We start from the raw sequence: 23,714 nt of genomic DNA, 5'->3' as shown, positions 1-23,714 counted from the left end.
ATTACAGCATATTTTTATAATTGTTCTTTGTTGTTATTAATTATTATTGTAAATCTCTTACTGCACACAATTTATAATTTAAACTTTATTGTAGGTACATATGTATGTAGAGAAAAAAACATTGTAGACATAGGGTGTCAGGCATCCACTGGGGGTCTTGGAATGTAACCCCATGGATAAGGGGCAACAATTGCATGGACGATTTATCAACATTATGACATATTCAATGGCTACTTATCTTTTTCTTTTGTTGGTGAAGCATGATGTATTTAAGCGTCCCCTTCTCGTTGGTCATTTTGAGAATCTCTAATTCATTTTTATCATTGCAAATAATGCCATATGGAATATCCTTGAACATAAATCTTTGTGCATCTCCAGTTGTTTCCTTAGGATAAATTTCTACATGTAAATTTATTGGCAGAAAAGTTTGTCTTGTTCTTTTGTTGTTTATGGTTTATATACCACATATCAGTGAAGTCATATGGTTGTATTGGGAGAAAAGTTATGAAAACTTTCAATGCTCTTTACACACACTGCTGGCTGGGATTACAGAGATGTTTCACGTCGTGAGTGTGGTGAGGCTCCCATGGGCATAGTCATTAGTCAGAACTCATTAAACAGTACACGTATATGGATGCAGCTTGTTGTGTGCAAAATTACTTTTTTCAATGTGATGGGGTGAATAGGCCTCATGTAAACAGGGCCGGAAGCAAGACGCCCACCATTCTACCATCTCGAGGGCTTTTGTTTTCCTAGTAGCTGAAGCGCCCACGCCCAGGGGAAGGCCTGACTGCTGGGAGGTGGGAGGGGATTTTAAGCAGCTGTGGAGCAGAGGCACCGTGGGGCTGCGACAGCGTGTCCAAGGGCTTTTGGGTGAAGTCAAACCATGGGATGTGTGGTGAACTTTCCCTCTTGTCCCCTCAAGGAGTCTTCAGTCACTGGTCACTAACGTATGGTGAAGACAGATTCACACACACTACGGGGGTGCCTTGGGCTTCCATTTCTCTTCTAGGAGAGTTAGGGGCATGGAGGTGGGGTGCAGCCCGTTGCTGAGGGGACGGGGGCCCAAATCCCTCTGCTCATGAGTTTCCTACAAGATGCTGGTGTTGGATGGATGCTATCTTCCCAGAAGTGGTCACCAAGGGCAGTGAGTACACTAGTCACTGCTGAGGTAGAAGAGAACCAGGGGAGAAGGTCACGGTGGCCTTTCAAGGTCAATGCAGCACTTATGGAGAAGCTACACTCTTTTCTCACGTCCCGTGGGACAGGGAGGAAACTCACTTCCTGTGGCAGCAGGAAGGGGCATTCAACTGACCCCTTCCTTGAAGACAAAACCCTAAGAGAAATACCCAGAGGGGGTAGTTGGCCTGAATCATCCTCACTGCCACCGAGTTAGGGGCTGAAAACCAGCTTTCAAGTGACCATGAGCCTGACCACTGGACCTGCAGGAGGAGGTTGGGTGGAAACAGGGAGGCCAGTTGATTTGGCAAGGTCATGTGAGTTTCCTGTGGATTAAGTGAGCCAAGAAGACAGCTGGACTTGAGCTGACTTGCTTACACTGTACCCCAAAAGGTTGTTGTACTGGATAAAGGCATCTCCAGCACCAAGAACCTGTGGGGAGGGCTTCCCCCAACAGGGGCTGCGAGACGGGAGGAAGAGGTTCACAGAAGCCCCGTTGCCCAAGCTAGTCTCCACAGATTCTGCCAGAGAACCAATATATGCCCCGAGAGAGCAGCATGGGGGCCTCGCTGCAGAAGGGACCCACGGGCAGGGTAAGAGAGAGCAGCTCCAGCCAACAGAAAGTCAACTCAACGTCTGCCTCGGGAATCCAATGAGGAACTCCAACACAGAACTCCACAGACCAGGAAGATAAAGAGGAAGCCCTGGACATCTCCACTCAAACCCCATCCTGTACCACAAGTCCAGCCTGCGTGGGGTTCAAGGCATTGGATAGTACCTGCGGTTTAAGTTTTAAAACAAACAGGATCCAGCCTCAAGATCCAGTAGCGATGGTTTTAATGCCCAAAAGTGACTAGGAAGTGATTGAATTCAGCTGAAAGGTCTTCCCTAGAGCTGCTACCAAGCTGTCAGCAATGGATCAACATAACAGAGTTGGAAGCAGGTATTGGAAATGCTAAAACTGTGTTGGGGTTGAATTGGCTGAATTGCACCCACCCCCAATACCCCCCACAAAAAAATAAAAAACAAAAATAAAAAGATATGCTGAAGTTCCAACACCCAGGATTTCAGGATATGACCTTATGTGGAAATAAGGTCAATGCAGATTAATTAGTTAAGATGAGGTCACACTGGGGTAGGATTAGCCGCTCATCCGATATGACCAGTGTCGTTATAAGGAGACGGCCATATGAAGGCAGAGACATGGGGAGGAGCCCCGTGTAGACAGACGCAGAGATTGGAGTCATGTGGCTGCAAGCCAAGGAATCACCAAAAGGTAGGAAGAGGTAAGGAAAGATTCCACTAGAGATTTCAGGGTAGCACAGCCCTGCCAACACCTTGATTTTGGACTTCTGGCCCCCAGAACTGAGAGAATAAACCTCTGTTGTTTTAAGCCACCCAGTTTGTGATATTTGGTTACGGCAGACTGAGTAAACAAGTAGTTTCCTGGCTTATAAACCATCCACCACGCCACTGACACACCCTTCCCCAGCCCCTCTACAAACATCTCCTGTTCCTGCCTGAACACACACAGCCTGAGGGGAGGTGCACAGGCCATAGGGAGGTTCCTGTGGGGCTGGGGGACTTTGGGGTGGCTGTCACTGAGAAAGTCACAGATCACATTTCCCACCCAGGTTTCATATCCATTTGAAGGGAATCCATGACCATCCCTGGGCCCTTTGGAGATCTACTAGGTTGGTCTTATGCTACAAAGGGGGGGGGGTCCTCAAAGATGAGGGGGTTGGCGGAGGAAAAGGTAAAAGCCAGCAAGGTCCTCAAGACCAGAAAGACTCCAGGGTCCTGAGCAAGGAACCCCGTCCAGCTGACCAGGGAGTGCTGGGTGTGAGTGGGTCAAATCCCTCCACTGGAAACAAGAATGTGGTAACCAGGGCCATGGGCCTGGATGGAGCCCAATTCCCCTGGCCTAGGGGTGATTCTGACAACAGGTGCTATGGAAACAAGCCAGCCAGGAATAACACCAAACCCAAGACACTTTCAATATACTTTATTAAAAAGTTTCTTTGTATAAATTTCCTAAAAATTTTAAAATTAAAATTAAACCCCCCTCCCCCGCACAAAATAAAAACACACACAACATTAGAGGAATGCCAAAAATATTCTCTATTATGATTTTCTTTTCATTCTTTAATGACGGCATTGGTCCCGTAACAGTGCACAGAGATTAAGAGATTTTGCTTCCTTCTAATGCGACCGTTTGTTAGAGGCTTTAGAAAAAGAAAATGCTCTCAAAATTTAATCCAGGGTATTGGGAGAAAAATGGAAAAGTTGGGCACTTGTTTATTCACCATACACAGGCTTCCATCTAAAGTCATGCTTAATTAAGAGGGGGAAAAAAAACGAACCAAGCGGAAGTATATAGACTAGCTGTGAAGTTGGGATTATTTTCTAGAACTTACATTTGCCCGGAACAGGCATAACATGAAACTCCAGACGGAATTTGAGTTTATAGGAATGTTCACATACACACCAGCAGTGGATAACTATTACACAACGTTCAAAGTATACGATATTACTGCCTGGAGACAAAGAGCGTTGGGTCCAGACACACTTAGCACCACATCGATTGGTCAGGTGATGAAACGGTTCGTCCCGAGTTCCAATGTGAGTCGAAACATGAAATGGTACAGTGCCAGGGGGTCTACACCCAGAGCTTCTAGGAAGACGGCTTGCAAAGGGCTGACTCCTTCTTCTTCAAGAGGTATGTGTCACGGGTCAGCCACCCTTAGGTCCCGATTGCATTGATGACTCCGGGGTTGACAAGCCCTGCGCAGTGATGGAGGGGGTGGGCAGGGAGAGAAGAGGAAGGGGAAAAGCCACGTTACTGACTGAAAAGGGCACTGGATTTCTCATGAAAACGATCCCAGCGCCACTGATTTTCATCGCCCATCTCCCTTTTATGCTGCAAGCCTTCATTGGTTTCCTGGGAACTTTTTGACTGGGGTGGGGCTCTCTGTGCCACCTGGGCCCATCCGCTCACCTTGCATCACCCGCCAGACCTTCAGGCTGAACTCTCCCGTCCTGGCACTGGGCCCAGGCTCTAGGTGCAGCTGTTCTTATTTTATTACCAATCGAGCTGCCCAACATAATGGAGATATTGGGTGGCCTCAGTACCAACATTATTATTTAGAGGAGGCAAAATTATTTAAACATGAATAGATGGGGCTATTTATCTTTGGTGTTACCTATAATCGTTCATTATATTATTTCCCTTATAATCGTGTTTATTATAATATTTTATGAATAACAGGGACTTTAGTAACACTTCCAAATACTGAGGAGTAGTTGGTCGTGTGTTTCTTCACTGGCAAAAAATACAAAGATACTTGTATGTTTTTAGGAAATTACAATAATTCAGAAAATTAATTTCATTCATGTGCTTTATTTGAATATCTTCCTTATCAGAAGATACAATTTATCTTCTCTTTCATAGCCATCATAATCATTCAAATGTCTTTAAAAGCTTCATTACTGACCTGGGTCTCTTACTTTCTCTGAGGACACCACAAACACAAAAGCATAATCACTTACCAGGAGCGCAAACCTTTTCACATTCTTTCTGTGAATTAAATCTATTTTCGTTTCCACCGCAGCCTCCATACCAGAATCTCGCACAGCTATTGGTCTGAGAATCATAGTACCACTTCAAAATAAATTTCCGGCAAGTTCCTTCTTCTCTTGGCAGCTTACATATATCTTTAAAAACAAGATGAGGTAAGAGCAGAAATTAGAATGTGCAAGTTACTGAGCACCCAGCACGAGAGGCTGAAGGTCTAATCACGATAGTGTCGGAGACAGACCAGAGAAGAGAGGGGAGGAAAGCTCCCTAAACCTTCCTGAGCCTCAGTTTCCTCGCTGTCAAATGGACATAATAGCAGTAGATACAACCATATTGATGAAAGGATTTGATAACCTGCACTCAGAATTCCAATGTCAGCTATCGGTGTTGGATAATTTAAGGTGAAATGAACTGTGTTTCCCCTTTCCAACCACTGGGCTATTTACTCTCTGATCCTTTCACGGCTAAATCCCAGAGAAGACACCGAATTTTAAAACTTTGGCGTTTTCTACTCATTGGCAAAATAGCAATTAATTCTGTCAGAATATAGTTCAAAAATAAAGCAGTACATTTCAATGCCAGCCAACTAGATTGAAAATCAAAGTTAAAGTGGAAAAGAAAAATCCTGTGTGTGTGTGTGTGTGTGTGTGTGTGTATAGCCCAGTGCCTTCGTGACCAGCCAAATTAAACAAGGACAAAGAACTAACACTGATGTAGAATTCACCACAGCAAAAATGTCACATCGTGAAGCTATTTTGAAGGCTGAGAAGCATTCTTTTTCCAGTTAAGGAAGTTTATGTTTGAAATGCATACTTCTGATGCAGCCCAGCTGCAAAGTCAAAGCTAGGCTGGCCCCAGTGCTGGGAAGGAGAAGTTTACAGCTCGCACACAAGAAAACTCCCGTTGACAGAGTTTTCTGGCAAACTCCAGACTGCTGCGAAGGAGGAGCATTCGTGTCAACCGTGATCTGAAAGTTTGAAAAACGTAGCCCTTCTTGCGAAAACCCCCTGGAGTGTCCCATGCTGTGTTTACATGAGTAGCTAAGGCTTGAATCACCCAGCCCTCCCCACGCAGGCTGACATCTCCATGGGCCTCTGTCCCCAGCTACATGGGTTGCTCACGGCCGCAGAGTTGCTGAGCACGTGTGGTTCTGATGGGTACCAAGCCGGGAGAGGAAAACCTGAGTCTTCCGGGAGAGAACCAAAGCATGGGTCTACACGATGGACCGGACTCCAGGGCACACAGGACTGAGGCTCAGAATTGCTCTAAAACACTCCCTGGCAACGTTTGAGGGAGCTGTCACCCAGGCAAGAAGACTGGAGGCTACACAGCTCCGTGTCCCAGCTGCAGACCCTCCCAGAGACCCAGGAAGCCAGCGACGCCACCAAGAGCCTTTGAAGACACAACAAAGCTGGAATAAAGTGATGACAGTTCACGTCAACCACTTTCTTCTTCTCAAATGTGCCAACAACTGAAGGGAAATGCCTGGTGTTCAAGGAATGTTGTGGAGAGGACTGAGCAAGGCAAGATCACCCAACCACCAAAACTTATCCCTCGTTTACTGGGTCCCCTGTGAGTGTGAGGCCCAAACCAAATGGTTGTCTCATCCCCTCTCCTTTCTTCCTCAGAGCATTGCCCAAATGGCCCATGTTTGTTCCACTTTATTTGTACCAACTGCGCTCAGCCTGGCCACCCGTGTTTAGCTATTACCTTCTCACTACCCTGTTCCCTTCTGAAGCAGACACGAACCGTCCTCCCGGACCCAAGGACACTGGCCCGCAGGCAGTCCTGCAGCTGGACACTCTGCTCCCTGACTGACTGGCTTTTCCAGCTTCCTGACATTTTCTCCTCCTCTCTCCAGCACCAAAGCATCGCCCTTGCATTCTGCACCCTTTGCTCCAGCGAGAGTCTCTGCTGAGACCCTGTGTGGTTTAGTAACAAAGTGTAAGGGCACTGCTACAGTGGACATGCAGATATTTGTGAAACCAAGAGAAATATCTTATGAGGGCCCCACACTCTTCAAAGACAAAAACCTGCAACTCTCCATTTTTCAGGCATGAAAACGGGAGGTTCTATGTCCTTCAGAAGCTTTGGAGTTTTAAACTCCCATCATCACGATTTCTGAGACACATATCTTGTACCTGAGTCACCTGTGCTATGTCTACATATGCTAACACAACCATTTTAAAGACAAAAAAAGTGTCTTGGTGTCCAAAGAGGGATGGATGGTTGGACCTCGTTGAAGCTCTTCCCTAGAACAAGTCTTTGGACTCAGAAATTGTTCATGTTCCCCCTCCAAACGGAGTTGCCCCTTTGAGCACAGCCCTGGAGGGAGCCTGGAGCCCTCGCTTTGACCTAACAGAGCGTCTGGCTGCACCCCCATTCATTTTCTCCACCTTATGTTGAGAACACATTGGGAGCCGAGAAGACAACAGAGAGTGAAAGTTATCAATAAAGTTTCCTCGTTCACTTTTGCCTAGAACAACAACATAAAAAAGCTTCATTTTAAAGGGAAGACTTGAAAGGCCGCCTGATTTGGATGACCACCTGCTGAAACCTCCTGGTGAAACAGCGATGGGGCATTGGGCTTCAGTGAGCTTCCAAACACGAAAGGAAACTGATGCAAAAGCAGCGTTTGGATAAACCCTGCTCAGGGAGGCCCAGCTATTCACAGAAGACACAGATGCCAGCCTGGGACGTCCTAGAACAACAACCATGCGGTGGAATCACCCCCTAGAAACATGGTCCATTTTGGTAATAAAAACGTGCGTGCATGTGTGTGTGTGCGCGCGTACCCACATAGAGTATTCATGGGGGAAAATACAGGAACAATATGCATCGGGTCATTAGAGGTGGTCACCAATGCTGTGACTGTGGAAGTCACAGTTTCTTATATTTTTCTACATGTTCTGAATTCTTCACAATGAATATCTACTATTTTATAACTAGAAAAAGATAGTACTCTTTGAAACAAAAAATGTGTTGAACTGGAAAACATGCCTTTTTATCATTTGAGATTTCTATGGCGTCTCAAGCAGCATTTTTAAAGGCATCAGCTTTGACATTTTCCAAAGCAGCAAGGTGTCAGGATTTCAGTGCTTCTTTGAGCAAAATGGGGAGCGGGGTTGGGTGTTTATGCTGGAATTGTGACTACATCCCTCGTAGGTTTAACGGTTTCACAAACAGGGCTTCATAGCCCTCAGACCCAACATTGCGGATGTGGTACAAACGCTTCCAAAGCTCAGAAGCAAGTACGACTTGCCTGAATGAAAAAGACTTCCCTGAGCAAAAACATTTTGAGCATTGATGGGATCAAAAAGTACCAAAGAAATTGTGGTATTTCTAACTCAATTTTAAAGGTAGCTGTGGTTACGTTTTGGCCCCTTGGCTCTTTCAGATCTTGACCAATAGACTTTTTTGTTTTTAATTCTTATACTTGACAATAAACATGCCAAATGCCCTTTGAGACCCATCATAACCTAAATACTGCACTGATATACACACACTCTCACACAGCGATAAACACACAGCCTTGAAAATGGCTACTTCTCTTTAACTACGTAGAGAAAGTATTTGTAGCTATTTAGTTTACCTCAACTTGTGGGGTTAAGTTAGTTATTTATATTATTATTCACATAAAGTCATGGGTTATCGTTACTGCATCATTTTGTGCTGGCCAACGCCATCTATTTCTAGTGCAACACGGCCAACCAAATGCTGTATTTCATCAAACTAAGAAATCTTAATTTTGCTATGCACTATTATTTTATATTCCACAAAGTAGACAAAACACTATCAAGAAACCATGACATGTCACCCATTTTAAGTCACATTTTAATTTCAGAAGTGTTACAATGGGAAAGTCATGCATCTCAGAATCAATAAAATAAGTAAAATGTTGGTGAACTTAATTTCCTTCAGAGCTATGTAATCAAGCCAGCTATGCTTGCTCAGACAAAATGTGGTCATCTCTACCGATGGCTAATTTCTAGAACAAGTAGAAAAGCATGTTACATATTTTGTTATTTACTTTGGCTCTCTCTTGCATTAAAACTTTCCTTCAGTATGTATGGGTAAGCCAATAATTTAGAATTCATTTTGTAATATTGCAAAAAGTAAATTTTCTAAGTAAAATTTTTTTGGTTGTTTAGAAACTTCAGAGAATCTTACCTTTGGTCATAACATGCATAGAAAACATCTACCCAAGGCTTCCTTAGCCAAAAATGAGAAGGAGGAGGAGAGAAATGGTGACAAAAACCTAAAACCAAAATTAGCAACTACAGAGCACTTGAAAACCAGCAGTAACCAAGCTGGCTGCAGGTGTCTGGCAGCCAAGGCTTTTCAAGGCTGTGATCATCACTGAAAGATACACTTACGGGTTGTAACTGCCATTTACAGGCAGCAAATAGATCACAGAAAAGTGTCTGTGATTCTTTTCAGCGCTGAGGAACACGAAAAAGAGAGATGGGATTTTTAGGTGGGAAAGGGAATTTGTTTTGTTTTGTTTCCTTGAGGAAAATGCAAGTATTATTTAAAACGGAATCGTGTGAAATTGCAAAGCCTGGACTCTGAGTGGTTAGTAATGATTCCATCGGTCTGCTGAGGTAACCAACCTCCATCTCAAAGCCGAGGCCGCAGCACCACACTTGCTCTCCACACCAGACAGGGCCAGGCCCTACCGGGGGACAAAGACTGTCCCCTCACCAGACCGTCCTGTCATTATGTACCTGTGCCACATAAGGAGGGCCTAATAGAGAAGTATTATGAAATGTGAATTTCACAATGGGTGAACATGAACATATGTCAGGGAAAACAAAAGTGTGAAAACTGCTCACTCTTCTTCCCCTTCATTAGATGACATGGATGAGGGGCCCCTTCATTTCATAGGGTTTTGCCCACAGGTTCCTGCATAGACTCGGACACTGGTCACCATGTTTCCTAAAGCGAAGTGCCAAACTATGACAAAATATAGTTCCTTAAAATAGAATCAAAACCCAGTGAACCTTTCATTCATGGAGATAAAACAGCAAGGAAAAGTAGCTAACATTTAATACTAAGAAAGGGACACACTCTGTAAATACACACCATGTTTTTAACTGACTGGTGTTGCAGAAAATTAAAGGAATTAAACTGCATTCATGCTCACATAGACAAGCTATTTTTAAAACTTGATTTTGCCGGAATTGTCTGAAAACTACATCTTTGGAGAAATAATGCATACTGTAATAATTGATATTTGGATGCAAAACATACATGCAACCAGCGACTAAGCATCCAGTTACCATATTTTTAAAAATATGGTACTTGATAAATACTTAATAAAGTGATAAATTACCATTTCTTTTTTTATCCACAAAAAAATATGAATATCATTAAAATATGTTTGCCCTCAGGGAAAATTTCCAAAACGACTTATTTACACGGGGGGCAGGGGAGAGGCGGAGGTTGGGAGGGAAGGGGGCGAGACAAGCCTTCACCTCCTTATTCTGTTGGCCGGTTTTGAACTTTAAACCTTTTCAGGTCAACATCCAATCAATTTAATTCCATTGAGTAACCGGGTATTAAGCGCCTGCAGGCAAAGAGCACCGTTTACTGTGTACATCAATTACGCTGTGGCCTGTTCTTACGAAAAACAAGGGAGTCCTATCTTCACGCTGACGTGCATCGCTAGTGGGAAATACACACATGTGAAATGGTGAAAGAAGATCCAAGCCCTGGGTCTGAGAGCTGCGTGCTCCTCGGGATGAAGGAGAAAGGTTTAGACAAACTACTTGCAACATTGAAAGACACACAAGCCCCAATTTCAAGAACGCTTTCTCTCTATCACACAGAGAAAGGAGACCTAAATGTTAAAGGTCTGAACTGAAAGCATCTTTCTATTTCTGAATCTGTGACTCAGTCTTAAAAAAAATAAAAAGGACGGGCCCAGCCAGCTTCTTGTTTAAAGATTGTGTTGTTTATATTAACTAAACGTTGTTTATATATTCTTGTCCCTTCTGGACCACACATAAGAGAACCAAAAACATCCCCAAGGCTCTCTGTGTAGCTTACACCCAGTCATTTTCTCTCAATGAAGCACTGAATTGGCTAGAAATTTTACATTTCCTACACTCTATGAGAGGTAAAGTCACCAGTGAGTGGGAAACAATACACACAGATCTCAGTGACTTGGAAGTTAGAATTTCGTCTGTCCTGACCCATATCTTTGGGAAATCCTACGAGTCTTTTGTGGCTGCTCTCTGAATCAAAGTACCATGTTGGAGGCGACTCAGAAAGGAGCTGGAGTGGGTTAGGAGCTGCAGGGCCCCAGTGCAGGGGACTGAGCCTAAGGTTTGTGCACGGCCCTCGCTGCTGCACTCAGAAAACTGCTGATGAGCAGAAATGAACACGGTCGAGACCGAAGTTTTCTTTTCCATCCAAAACCCTCACCCCACCTTCCTACGTCCATTGTCTTTTTCGTTTGAGTTGAAAATCTTAGAAGTTTTTATAAAATATTGTTATACAATCCTCATGAAGTTAAAGCTTAACTACCCAATCAACCATGAATTCCTGAATAGTTCCCACAAGTTTCTATCAAGAGGAGAGAATTTCTTGGTTTTTTTGTCAACCTTTCCATTAGAAAGGCAGCGGGGTTTGAAGACCACATGACTGCCTTTAATATAGACTAACTCCTAAGCTGGTTTCCAAAAGCAAACTACTTTGCACATTTTCCAGTCCTGTAAGTAGCTCGTCTATGTGCCTTTATCGTATATCTATGTGCATAGCAGTGTCACAATTCCTGCACTGACTCAGTTACCTTCTTTCTCGTAATGCCTGATGACACATGTCAGTATGGGTTGTGGCTGTATTAAGAAATGATAGACAAATAGATGATAGATAGATAGATAGATAGATATAGAGACAGATACACACATACCTGGACATAGGGAAAGTCGATTGAGCAATAATATATTCTAACAACAAAGAAGATTCCCTCTAAAAATAACTAAAAGAATCAGAAGGCTCTACTCCCAAGTGGCCCCAAAGAGATAGGGGTGTGGAGTCAGAAACCATCCAACTTTATTTAAACACAGAGGAGACAAGGTGCAGAGTCTACAGAGACGATAAGATGGAGAAACAAACCATTTTAAAAACTTACAGTGGAAAAGAGTAAAATGAGGAATCCTGGTCAATAGCTCAAAAAATAATGTGCTGCTCCTTCTGACTGCACATACATTAAAGAAGCACAGATGCTTTTAAATCGAGCAGCACAAAAGCAGCTGGGCCCCCAGCAGATGGCTTTCACCATAATCGATCACAGACACAAGCACTGTAAAGAAACATGCCTCCCTCCTCCTGACTGAGGCCCACACACCAGGAAATAATGAACTGTCTCCACTTTTAGGGAAGACCTTCTCCTTTTGGGTTTATAAAACAAAACTATATCTACACGGCCATGGGCGTTGGACTTTGAATATTAGTACCAACATCTTTCGCAAAACACTTAAGCAACGCATGTCGACTATTTCAATCATCAGTTCCTTGTGGGTGAACAGCCTAAGCTCACAGTCCGCTGAGCGGGGCGGTTACAGGTCTCGCTTGGGAGTTCTACTGCCCAAGAAAGAACAAGCAAGTAACAGCTGTCAGTTCCAGAAACACGTCTCCCTAGTCCCTGGTTAAACACACGATGTGTACAAGCGCAGCCCAGGCACAGACGTGTGATAGACAAGCCCTGGTGTGTGCTCAGGGAGGTAGGACCGGCACACCCATCACTTGGCTCACTTCCAGACCCGTGTCGCTCATGACTTCCCATCTGGGTTGTCTTGTGTCCTTTTAAGCAGGTTTTTATTAGATTGAATCATTGACTGGATGAAACCCTATGCCTTGCAGTGTCACAAACCACAAATCCACTCTAGTTCCAAGACGAGGCAGAGGGAAAATGACGATACATGAATTCCTGGCCACAGCCCCCAAAGCAACCCCCACCCAATTTCCTCCAAGTGACAGCCAAGGTAAGTTGCCAATTTAGAGTGCAGAATATGCACAATGAGACCATGCAGGGCCACACAGAGCCGATGGGGAACTTTGCCCGTGAAGTCATGCCTGGCCTGAGAATTAAAGCCCCAGCAGATGACTGAGAATCACCACTTCAAAGGCTTTCAAGTGTTTGGAAGAATGTTTCTTTAGTGTGGCTCAGGGACCCAATGTTTTCACAACTCACCTCTTTCATTACCAGCCAACGGTTCCGTGCTCACCATTAGATTGATGGTTGAACTAGCAGCTAACTTTGCTGGTTGTGGAGGTGGAGGCTGAGTTTTCTCTAGAAAAGAAAAATATATGCAACGAGTAGGTAACTCAGACACTGACGGGCTTGGGAATCCGTAGGGACCGGGGCTAGCTTGCCTTTCTGGGTTACGTCTTAGATGAGGGTGGGCCACTGAAGCATGGAGACTGAAGAAGTCTCCACACACACCACTGATGCCTGTTGTCTCCAAGTTAGATCCATCTCAACAAGCAAACAGAAAATCACTGAACTCTGAACAGAGCCTCTCACTTCCCACATAACCTCTTCTGTTTCCAGCCCAGAAAAGAGATATCTGGGCTTGAAGGGTCTGTGGACTCTTATCTTCGTGGATTACGTGGTGACTGGTGGGCATTCCGTTTCCTCAGAGTTCCTCGATCTGAATGGCACCGGCCCAAGGAGAGCAGAATGTTCATCCCCCAGAGAAGAGGGGTTGAGGAGAATGTGGGCGGGGGGCAGGGGGAGATAGAGAACTTAGAAAGGAGGAGGGCGCCTGAGTAATTAAGAGACTGGAAAAGCATGCAAGGGCAGGCCTCAGTGCAGCAGAGCAGCAGGGGCACGACAGATGGCAGAGGACGGAGCCCCAGCATGGTGGGACCAGGGGAGGCAAATTCTGATGTCCTTTCTGCAGTGGCCATGGACGTCCCATGGCCCCGGGGCGGTGTGACTCCTCAGTTACTCCCGAAGGAGCCAGGGACTGTCCATGCTGTTTTCTGTTCACTGAACGTGGAAACACGCTTCTGAAACATGGACGGGGTGGACAGTCGAGCCCCAGCCAGGTTTCATGGGCATATTTCTTTCTCCCATGGAAGGGGCTGCACTCAGGCCCAATGGGTCTGCTTTCCTCCATGAAGTGGCCCAGGACACCAAAGGCATGGCCATAGTTCACAAGGAACCCCATTTTCCATTTCATCCATTTATGAAGCTGGGTGCAACCAAAACACCCAGGATTTGGTTTTAACATTGTTGTTCTATCAGAACAGATTGGATGAAGAATGGTTCCCTCTGTAACCTGTTGACATTCATGTAGAAAGCACTTCTACATGGAATATCAAGGTACCGACTTTCCTTAAACCGACAACGTACTCACTTGTGCTGAAACTTCCTCGGTAGGTGGCCCTGACCTGAGACCTCAGGTAGCAGACCACCGCCACGTGGTACGTCTGCCCAGCACGCAGGCCCCCGATGACGCGGTCTGTGACAGTGACGTTCTGCTTCAGAACCAGGGACTGATCGTGGGCCGAGGTGACGGTAAGGTCGTAAAAATAAGGACTGGAGGGTTCCGGCCTGTCCCAGTGGAGTTTGGCGCTGTTCTCTGTGATCTCAGACACCTGGACCTCTCCAGAAGGCTTCCCTGGAAGGGAGATCAAAGCAGAGTGCGGACATCAAAATAAAACCCTCAGCGACCGAGACACACAGCGAGAGATGAAATCCGAGAGGTGTGTACCAGCAGACAGTTGCTCGGACACTGCGGTGAAGCAGGGAACTCGTTTCTTGTTCAAGTTCCTATGTGAAATGTGAAATTCATAGTAATTCAAAATCGCATGATTCATCAGCAGGGTACCTAACTCCATTTCCTGTCGAAAATCCCTCTTGTTAAAAGATACTCTGAAAACACCCGGTGCAGTGTGCTAATAATCTGAATGAAGTGTTCAATACAGAATGAGCCCCATACTTTTAAAGACATTAAGTCATGAAACTTTAGGCATGACATGCAATTCTTTTAAAGGAATCTGTTTTTCCTCTGTTCATAAAGTGAAGACAGTTTCCATGAGTTTTTCACATGAGCATATACATTGTGCCTTCACTTTTCTGTAGTTTGTGGCACTCGATAGTATCTTCTAGCATCTTCTTTGAGGGAAAACAATAACATAACACACGCTGGGTCTCATGAAGCCCACCTCCGCCTCGTCTCTAACGCGGCCTGGAACCTGCTTTCCCGTGAGTGGTACCAGCATGCACTCAGTCTGCTGAAGAAGGGATGGTCTGGGCCCCAACTTAGTTTGCTGAACGAAACACCCGATATTGCGGGGCCTCTTTTCTATGGGAACGTGTTGCATCGCAGGACAAAGTCCGCAATGCAAAGCTCCTCCCAGATCTTCTGGAATCCTACCCCAAGGGAGGCAGGTCTGGCTCCAGGACCCAAGCATCCCAACTGCCACTTCGCTGCCCAGGGGCCGACAAAAGGTTTCTCATTCTCATTCCGTAAATGGTCTAAGACCCTACTTCTACATCATCCCTTTAGCTGAGACAACTAGATGTCCAGGAGAGAAGGGTTGTGCCGGCTGCTGACATCCCAGAGAGAACGGGCAGCTCCCATCCTCACCCCAAGGCTGGGTGTGGGGCTCGGGTGGGGAGTGGGAGCCAGTGGGAGACTCACAGGGGACAGGAGAAAGATCGCTTTGTAATATAGGAACAAAACAATGTTTTGGCAATTCCATGCTCTGATGGGCACCTCTTAGAATACATCATCTAGATGCACAAATCCCAGACCAATGATTGTATTTCAATTGCTTTGTAAGCAGGCATCAGGGGACAAGCTCTAGACACAGTAAATGACGACATCACAAGTCAGCAGCTTTACCCATGGCTTTCTTACCCATGGGCTTAGCCATAGCTGGCTTGGTGGTGGCCGGTCGAGCTGCCTGGAGCTTGGGGGCCTCAGGCTTTACAGCCACTGGTTTGGCAGCAGTGGGAGGTCTTACAGCTGCTGGTTTCACTGCTGCTGGCTTCGCTGCCACAGGCTTCGCTGCCACTGCGGGTCTAACCGTGTCCGACTGCGCAGTCTCAGGCTTGGCAGCCACAGGTCTCGTGGTGGCCGGCTTTGCAGGGACTGACTTTGCAGGGGCCGGCAGGTTTACCGTAGTTACTGGTTTGGTTGTGGTGGTCACTGGTTCTGTGGCGGTCACTGGCTTTGTTTTGGTCAGTGGTTTGGATGTAGGACTTGAAGTAACATTATTCAGAATGTTTCTGTTAAAACAAATTAAACACCGTTTCAACCCACACATATTATTGCCTGCTGTCTAATATAGACAGATGTAACCCCACGAGTTACGCGAAATGTGCTTGCTGTCTTATCAAAACCCATGCAGGAGTTTTTATATCTTACACATAGAATTGCACCTTTATGGGACGTGTGCCACAGAAAACACAATGAACAGCAAATAAAAACAGAATCATTAAAAATGAAGCCTATATTGTACTATAAATACATCTGACATCTTATTTTCCATTTATGAGATAAAGCAGGGAGAGAGTAAAGAGACAATAATAAATATTTTAATAATTATTATTATTGGTATTGTTAACAATAATAGTTGACCAATATTCTAATTATAAAAATTGATGTACTCAAACATATACACCAAAAATTAAATAAAATCAGTTAATAGCAACTCTCAGTACAAGAGAGCATCCACTCAACAAAATGCTGTGCACAGCTGGAAAATTATAGTGTCAGAGTACACTTCTACTCCCAGGGCTTACTGTGTATTTTTGTTTGCATTAATTTGTGTGTGTGTGTGGTTAGTTTTCTTCACAATTTCTTGATCTATTACGAATCCCTAAAGAGAATAGCAACACAACTAAACAGACACAAAGGCCCAGACCCACCCTTTGTTCCTTTCTTGTCCTGAGATGAACGTTCACTATTGTGTAGATATATCGTGCTGTGTGTCATATGCAGAGTATTTTCAAGTTAATGTTATACAACTTCAAATACCAGGTTTGTCCATTCTGTTTTCCTAAAGATAAGGTTGAGCCAACTTTACAAAATGCTCGAGAGGAATTATAAAGATGAGTAAAACTAGAAAAAGAGAACCTGTGAAGAGAGATCAGGCAGGCACCACAGTGGCGGGAAGGGGCCGCGGCTGCCTTAGTAACGATTCTCAACTAACGAGGCCGAGATCTGATGCATCCCCTCTGAGGACAGAGGCAAGAGTCGAAGGATTTGAGAGCTGACAGACAGAAGGGTACGCAGGAGGAAGAGGAGGGCTCTCCCTCTCCACCCTGGAGCTCAGCCAGGAGTAGGCCAGATACTCATTTTTCAAGGGTAATTCAAATCCGAACCTCATCTGGGTGCCACAGTCAGAACTCCCACTTGCCCCAAAGTATGGCACACTGTGGCATTCTCCTGAGTGGCACAAAGTGCTGTCGCATTGCCTGTGCTCGGTTTCTGCTGCCACGTCCCCCTCGCCTAGCTCTCTGTCGCACGACCACACTGCTCTCCCATCTGCTCCTAGCGTTGGCACCAAAGATGGAGCTGGTCCGAAGGTCACCGAGCACGTGCCAGGTGGTCAGCATCACTGTGGGTACCCCAGAGCCTCCCACCCCCAGCTGCCGCATTAGTCTCCCGAGTAGAAGGTACACGTGGCCTCCTAACGCTGCCACCGTCACCTGTGTTACTAAACCATTTGTTATTTGAAGAAGATTTGTAGTCCATTTTTTTGCTTAATGTATCCAACCCTTCTACATAAAATCATTTCACACCAGAGATGGTAGACTGTTTGGACACAGGGCGCCCACTGCCCACCCTCTCTGTACCCATGCCCTTTACAATGGGATGTGACAGGTCCTCCCAAATCCTCCTCACCCTGAAGTCTGGCTAGGCTGGCATTTAGACATGTTTTGGTCAATAGAATGTGTCAGAAGTAACAGTGCGCCTGTTTTAGCCTAGGCCTCAAGAGGCCTTGCACACTTCCGCCTTCTCTCATGGAATCTTGCCCAGTCGCCTGTGGACAAACCCAGGCTTGCCACTAGAGAAGGAGAGACCATATGGAACAGAGATGAGCCATCCAGCTGAGACCACTCTAGACCACCAGTCCACAGCTGATGAGCAGCAAACCACAACCATATCAGTGAGCTCACTGGAGGCGAAAAGAACCACCCAGCTGAGCCCAAGCAAATTTTGTAACCCACAGAATTGCAAATTAAATAAATAGCTGTTTTAAGCCACTATATTTGGGGTTGTTTGTTACGCAGCAAAAGCTAACAGGTACAACAGATTCTTCAAAAAGAATGTCCCATATGACTTTTAGGAAGTCACATTTTCTGGATTTCAATGTCTTCACCCCATAAAGTTACGCATTGGAGGACCTCTGTATTCCCTCTAGCACTGTCATTTGAGAGACAATTGTTACAGTCACTTACACTTGTTTGTGACCAAATTTCAAAAGAGTCTTTGCCGGTTGATCCCCTTGGAACCAATCACACTGTTTCCTGATATCTGGGGACAAGTAGAAAGCATTTTCACCTAGAGAGAAACAGAAATATATATATACTTTAAGTGCATGAAATCACTTGCAAATTAAAATTAATCTGCTAATGAGTTCAATGGATCATATAGTAGGAAGCCCATAAATATCTGTTGTATTAATTCATTCTTTCAGACAAGCTAAGTGCAGTGATTTTAAACATTAAGTATAATGGTACTTGATCTATAAAACATCTTAAGGCAATATCTCCTACTTGGCAATTATTTGGGTGATTCAATTGAATGTAATAGTTACTCAATGTGAGGAGGAAGACAGGAATAGAAGGAAAATCAAGAGCAGAGTTGAACAAGTTCCAAGCTCTTGAACATCAAATTATAACCAAGTTACTTTCAATATTTTCTCAATGTGGTGGTTGCCAAACTTTTGTTTTCAATCTTCTAAAGACAGTGGCCCCCGGGTAAACTTGCTGGCTTCCCTTTGCTTCACATTTTTTTTCCCTACAACTTTCGGGGGACAGGCTTCATAAGTGTGGATACTGTTTTCGTGGACCTCACTTTTCCCCTGAATAATAAACTCTCCACATACACGTGTTTATCCGTACTTTATCCATCTCCCTCCTTTGTTAGAGACCTTCCTGTGACAACTCTGGGCCACACACCATGTGAGGCTCTAGGGAACACAGTGGTCAGTGATACACCTTCTCTAGGACCCTGCAGTCCACAGGACCACAGACCCATAAATGAATGACCAATGGGCCACGTAATAGATGGGGTAGGTATAGTGTCCAGATTAAAAATGAACAAGCCTTGGGAGGGGGAGCATCCATGGTGAGTAGGGGCGGCTAGAGATAAGTTTTGAAGATGAATATAGATTTGCTGTTAAAGCAGAGATGGTGAGCATTGTGGGGAGGGGTAGTCACACTGGCAAAGACCCAGAGGTTTCCAAGTGTGGAGCTGGTGCCTAAGCCCAGATCGACGCAACTCCTTCTGGAAGCTACCCCAAGGCCCCATCAGGATACACACACATCTCGGCAACATGCCAGCATATTATGTCATGTATGATAACTGTGCACTTCACCCATTCCCCCACCTAGACTGTAACTTCCCAGGGACACTGTGTCAAGGGCGGGAGGTGCCCAGTCGAATTTGATTGAATAAGCACGTGAACAAGGACAGGGTTTCAGTCTGTGTGTTCACTGCCAGTTCTGGCTCCTAACGTGTGCCTGGGATGTGGTGGGCATTGATACACCAGGGGTGCCAGAAAAAGGTGTACACATTTTATGGACTGTTATCTATGTATTACTTTTCAAACTGAATTGAATTACGGTAGCAGTGTGTAGTACGGCGCTTGCTCAAAAGATGGTGTTAATCAAATGAATACTAGCGTCACCATGCGTGCGACAGGCAGGACAGTCAAAGAAAATGGCGGAAGCATGGTTGTCATTCGAGGAGCACAAGACCATGTGGAAGTGGTGTTTGAAATTCGAGAATGTTGTGGAAGTACAATGGAGGCATGAGTCTGCAAGAGAACCTCCCACACGCCTACCAATTGCACGCATCCGTGGTTAAGTTTGAGACACATGGTACTGTGTGAAGAAATTGAAACGGCATGTGCAGCGATACAAGTGGACACTTTGGTCAGCGTTGCCCAAGCAGTAGTTTGCTGTAATCAGAAGTGTCTGGACGCTGGTGGGAACCACTTTGAGCACCTTTTGTAATTGCAGAAGCCAAATGTGACTTGTATTCATCTTTTGTTATCGGTATGTATTATTAGAATTTTAATAATTTTTTCCTTTCTTAAAATGTGTATACACTTTTTGGGCACCCTCTGTATATTGTTGAGTGAAAGAACAAATCACCGTCAGGACATGAGTTGCCTTTTCCATGTCTGGGCCCACCGCCCCCGTCCCTGATAACCCCAGGGTGTGGCCGGACAGAAAGCCCACGATATCCAGCAGGACTTACTGTTGACAAAGGACGGCAACAGCCTCCCAAAGCGCATCAGAGGCTCCTCGTTGAGCTCCGTGGACTTGTCCACCAATTTGAAGAAGACGTCGTTTGGCTCGCTGGCGAAGCTGTACACCTCCTTGACGTTGACCTTCCTGCCAATGCCCAGAATCACAAAGAAGTAGCCCCTGCATTTGGCCTGCAAGATGGCTCTCTGGGCTTCCTCCAGCTGCGACTTCGGCACCTCGCCTGTCAGCATCAGGACCACAATCTTCAGGTCACGCGGGTTGGGTGCGCTTTCAAAGACGTTCTCTACAGTGTATTGAATGGCGCTGCCCAGGGCCCTGGTGCCCTGCAGCTGTGTCATCCTGCTGCCAAGGAAGTCCACCAGCTTCTCCTTGGAGCCGTAGTCAGTCAGGGAGAACTCCACCTTCACAGGCGGCACACTGGCGTTCCCCACAGACGCGTAGGGTGCGTGCTGCACAACTGCTATTCTGGCGAAATGCTGAGAGGCCTTGGGGTCGGGGCTCACGTCCAGCTGTCTGACCAGGTACCCGATGTACTTCTTCATCTCGTTGAACTGGAACAGAGTCGTGGTCTCAGCGCTGTCTAAGATGAAAGCCATGTCGATGTCCACATCGCTGCCCGCAGCTCGCCGGTCCCTGAAGGCGGGCCTCCAGCTGCCAAATCCACAGGACGGGTCGATGTTGCAGATGTCTGGAAAGAAGCACGGCAGCCCGTTTATACCATGACTCCTGCAGCAAGACGTGGCACAGCAATCTGCTGAGAGCCTGGGGTCATGAAAATTGTCACAGAATCCAGAAACCTATTTATATCCTGTTGACGTTACTGTAACCAGATTTCCGTTTTCATCACCTAACACTTACTAAATAAATCAGTAAGCCAAAATTCTTGTTAGTATACTGTGGCATTGGCTTTAGAAAGGGAGGGAGGGTGGGAAGGAGGGAAGGGAGATGGGAGGGAGGGAGGAGGAAGGGAGGGGAAGGGAAGGAAAACCACCTTACTTTTTCACCACTCCTTGAAGAAATGTGTTCTATGAATAGGAAGTCCCAAAGCCAGATAATTAAAATCTGGACTCCAAGGTCAAAATGTAAGCAGAGCCCACTTTCTCCTTTATTACCTATAAAACTTGTCCTTCTCTATCAAATAAAGCTCTGTTGGGGGGGGGGGGTCGCTTTAAATACGGAAACTACTTATGACGTAGTGTCCACACTGGTAAATACCAGCTTTATGAATCTTAATTTACGGAAGGCCTTTACACAGATGATGATAATTCACTCAAATGTCCCCCCGTGGATAGTACGTTCTGCAGTTGCAGCTAGACAGATGCCCGCTGGGAAGCACCTTACCCAAGCAAATATGACACGTCAGGACATTCTTCAGGAAGTCCGTGAGGTCTCTCCTGGAGGGCAGCACGAGTGCATGCCCCACTGCTGTGTTATTGATCTGGTTCAACAAAAGGAAACACTCAGTAGGAGAGATGATAAGCAACCACTTGAGACTACAGCTGAGGAAGGAGTTACGGTCACGTCATTAAAACAAGCTTCCCAATAGATCAGTATCTTCTCTTTTTTTTTTTTTTAGAGGGCGGGTTCGGACGAGGCACTGAGTTTAATAGGAAAATATAGGTTTTCTTCTGCTGAAATGAGCGGGAGTTCAAGTCCCACCCCTGCACTTTCTGCTGGACCCAAGGCAAAATGATTTAACCTCTCTGGGGTTGTTTCCTCAGCTGTAAAGTGGCGATCGTGGTATATTGCCAATGGAGTTATGTGAAAGGCTAAATTAGATAACATATGTCAAGGGCCCGGTGCGGCCTCTAGCAAATAGTGGGGACTTAAATAAGGTCGTTATGCTCAGCAATAATAATAATAGCAACTAGCAAACGTTACCGCATTCCTTTCCCGCTCTCCCAGGTCTAGAAAGGGATTTGATGACAAAGCAAATAACACAATCATTTCTGCAAAATTCAAAAAGTCCTGCCCATGACGGCACCAGGCACACCATCACTAATTATTCACTTAATGAATCATTAAATTGAATTAATGAATGAATAATTAACTTTTCAAACTCGCTGAAACTATGCTGTTGAGAAACCTGCGTGGTTCTGCGTCACTCAGCCCACATAGGGGGGATGTAGGTAAACGCGCCCCTTACAAGAACACACAGCTGGTGGCCCAAGAGGGACTCCCAAGTGCAGTGCTCTGTGCTCTAACTGGCTTTAGGTTTGGCAGAATAAACCCCAAGAGATGGCAGCAATAACCCAACCGTCTCGCTGACATAGGCAGTGGGCAAGCAGTAAAATATCCAATTTGGAAGGAAAGATATATGCAACCATCTCACCATCACCTCGTCTTTTGCAGGTGAGGAATCTAAGACACAGAGAGGTTAAGTAACATGACCAAGAGTCCTAAAGCTGGAAAGTGGGTGGCCAGGAACTAGAGCCAAGGCCTCCCCACTCTTCCCCTCTCCATGCCCGTCATCCACCCCTCTTGAACAGTAACCCCAGAATTCACAGAGTAAATTTTAATGGACGACATATAGCAAGTAAACAGTTATTTAAGCGAATGACAAGGGGGCAGGTGGCTGCATCACAGGCTGCCCCTTCGATGCCAGCCTAACTGAAGAAAGGTTTGAAGGAGGTGCATACCAGGGTGCTGGAGTCACCCAGGTTTGGGGACCTCACTAGGAGATGGCAGGCCTCCCAGGTCAGCCCTAGGAGACTGTCTTCCAACACGTGAGGAAGGACCCTCAATCTAGTGCCGAAGCCAGAGGCTGTCTTGGAAATCTCACTCCTGAAAGTCTCAGTCAGACCAGTCTCCTCCAGGATCTTCCAGAAACTCTGGGGCATGGATACATCAAGGAGGGCATGGACGTGCCTAAGACCCTTCTCAGAGCCCAAGAAGAAGAGCAGATGTCACCAAAGCACACGGGGCACAGACCTGCAGAGCGTTGATGAGCTGCCGGTCCTCCTGGTTCGTGAGGAACAAGGGCGTGATCCCAGCATCCGACAGCTTCAGCACAGCCTCCCTGAGCTGTGGGGACGCCCTCGTGGGCTTATTGCTGAAGAAAACGGCCACCTTCCTCATCAGGAATCCATTCCTCACACGCTTAAACGTGTTTCTGGCCACGAAGGACATGGCGGTTTCCAGACTCTGCTGCTTGGATGTCAGAGACACCTGAAGGTTCCTGATACTCTCCAGGAGGGCGGACTTCTTCTTGGAGTCAGCAAACCGGATCTCCGTGGTCACCTCGTTGTTGTAGGTGACCACGGCCACGCGGGCCCCCCGCGGGCAGTTGCTTTCAGCAATGGTCAAGTCGCCCACGATCTTCAAGAGCACATCCCTCATGCGGCCAAACGCATCTGAGGTGACCCCCTCAGACGTGTCTAAAGCAAAGGCCAGTTCCGTCGGGAAGACGGGGCATTCCTGGGGCCCTGTGGGAAGTGGGGGGTTTTCAAAGACACACTTTACTTACTGGAAAAGGGGTCTTCCTCTTTC

The 23,714-nt window shown here is 45.9% G+C and overlaps 1 protein-coding gene across 1 annotated transcript in view; it reads right to left on the bottom strand.

Moving 5' to 3' along the window:
- Window positions 1-3,167: 3,167 nt before the first annotated feature.
- COL6A3 (collagen type VI alpha 3 chain) overlaps window positions 3,168-23,714 on the bottom strand; it is an 81,581-nt gene continuing 61,034 nt past the window's right edge. The window contains exons 35-43 of the mRNA XM_033112188.1: window positions 23,157-23,650; window positions 21,567-21,663; window positions 20,215-20,913; window positions 18,186-18,288; window positions 15,637-16,007; window positions 14,128-14,391; window positions 12,957-13,055; window positions 4,729-4,893; window positions 3,168-3,963 (exon numbers count right to left, since the gene is read on the bottom strand). Of these exons, the coding sequence (XP_032968079.1) occupies window positions 3,923-3,963; window positions 4,729-4,893; window positions 12,957-13,055; window positions 14,128-14,391; window positions 15,637-16,007; window positions 18,186-18,288; window positions 20,215-20,913; window positions 21,567-21,663; window positions 23,157-23,650 (2,333 nt within the window). The 3' untranslated portion in view covers window positions 3,168-3,922. The remainder of the gene's footprint in view (window positions 3,964-4,728; window positions 4,894-12,956; window positions 13,056-14,127; window positions 14,392-15,636; window positions 16,008-18,185; window positions 18,289-20,214; window positions 20,914-21,566; window positions 21,664-23,156; window positions 23,651-23,714) is intronic.

The sequence above is a fragment of the Rhinolophus ferrumequinum genome, chromosome 8, assembly GCF_004115265.2.
Source record: "Rhinolophus ferrumequinum isolate MPI-CBG mRhiFer1 chromosome 8, mRhiFer1_v1.p, whole genome shotgun sequence".
In the NCBI taxonomy this organism is placed as follows: Eukaryota; Metazoa; Chordata; class Mammalia; order Chiroptera; family Rhinolophidae; genus Rhinolophus; species Rhinolophus ferrumequinum.
Note: the sequence above shows the minus strand (reverse complement) of the source record. Positions and strands in the feature narration are given on the sequence as shown.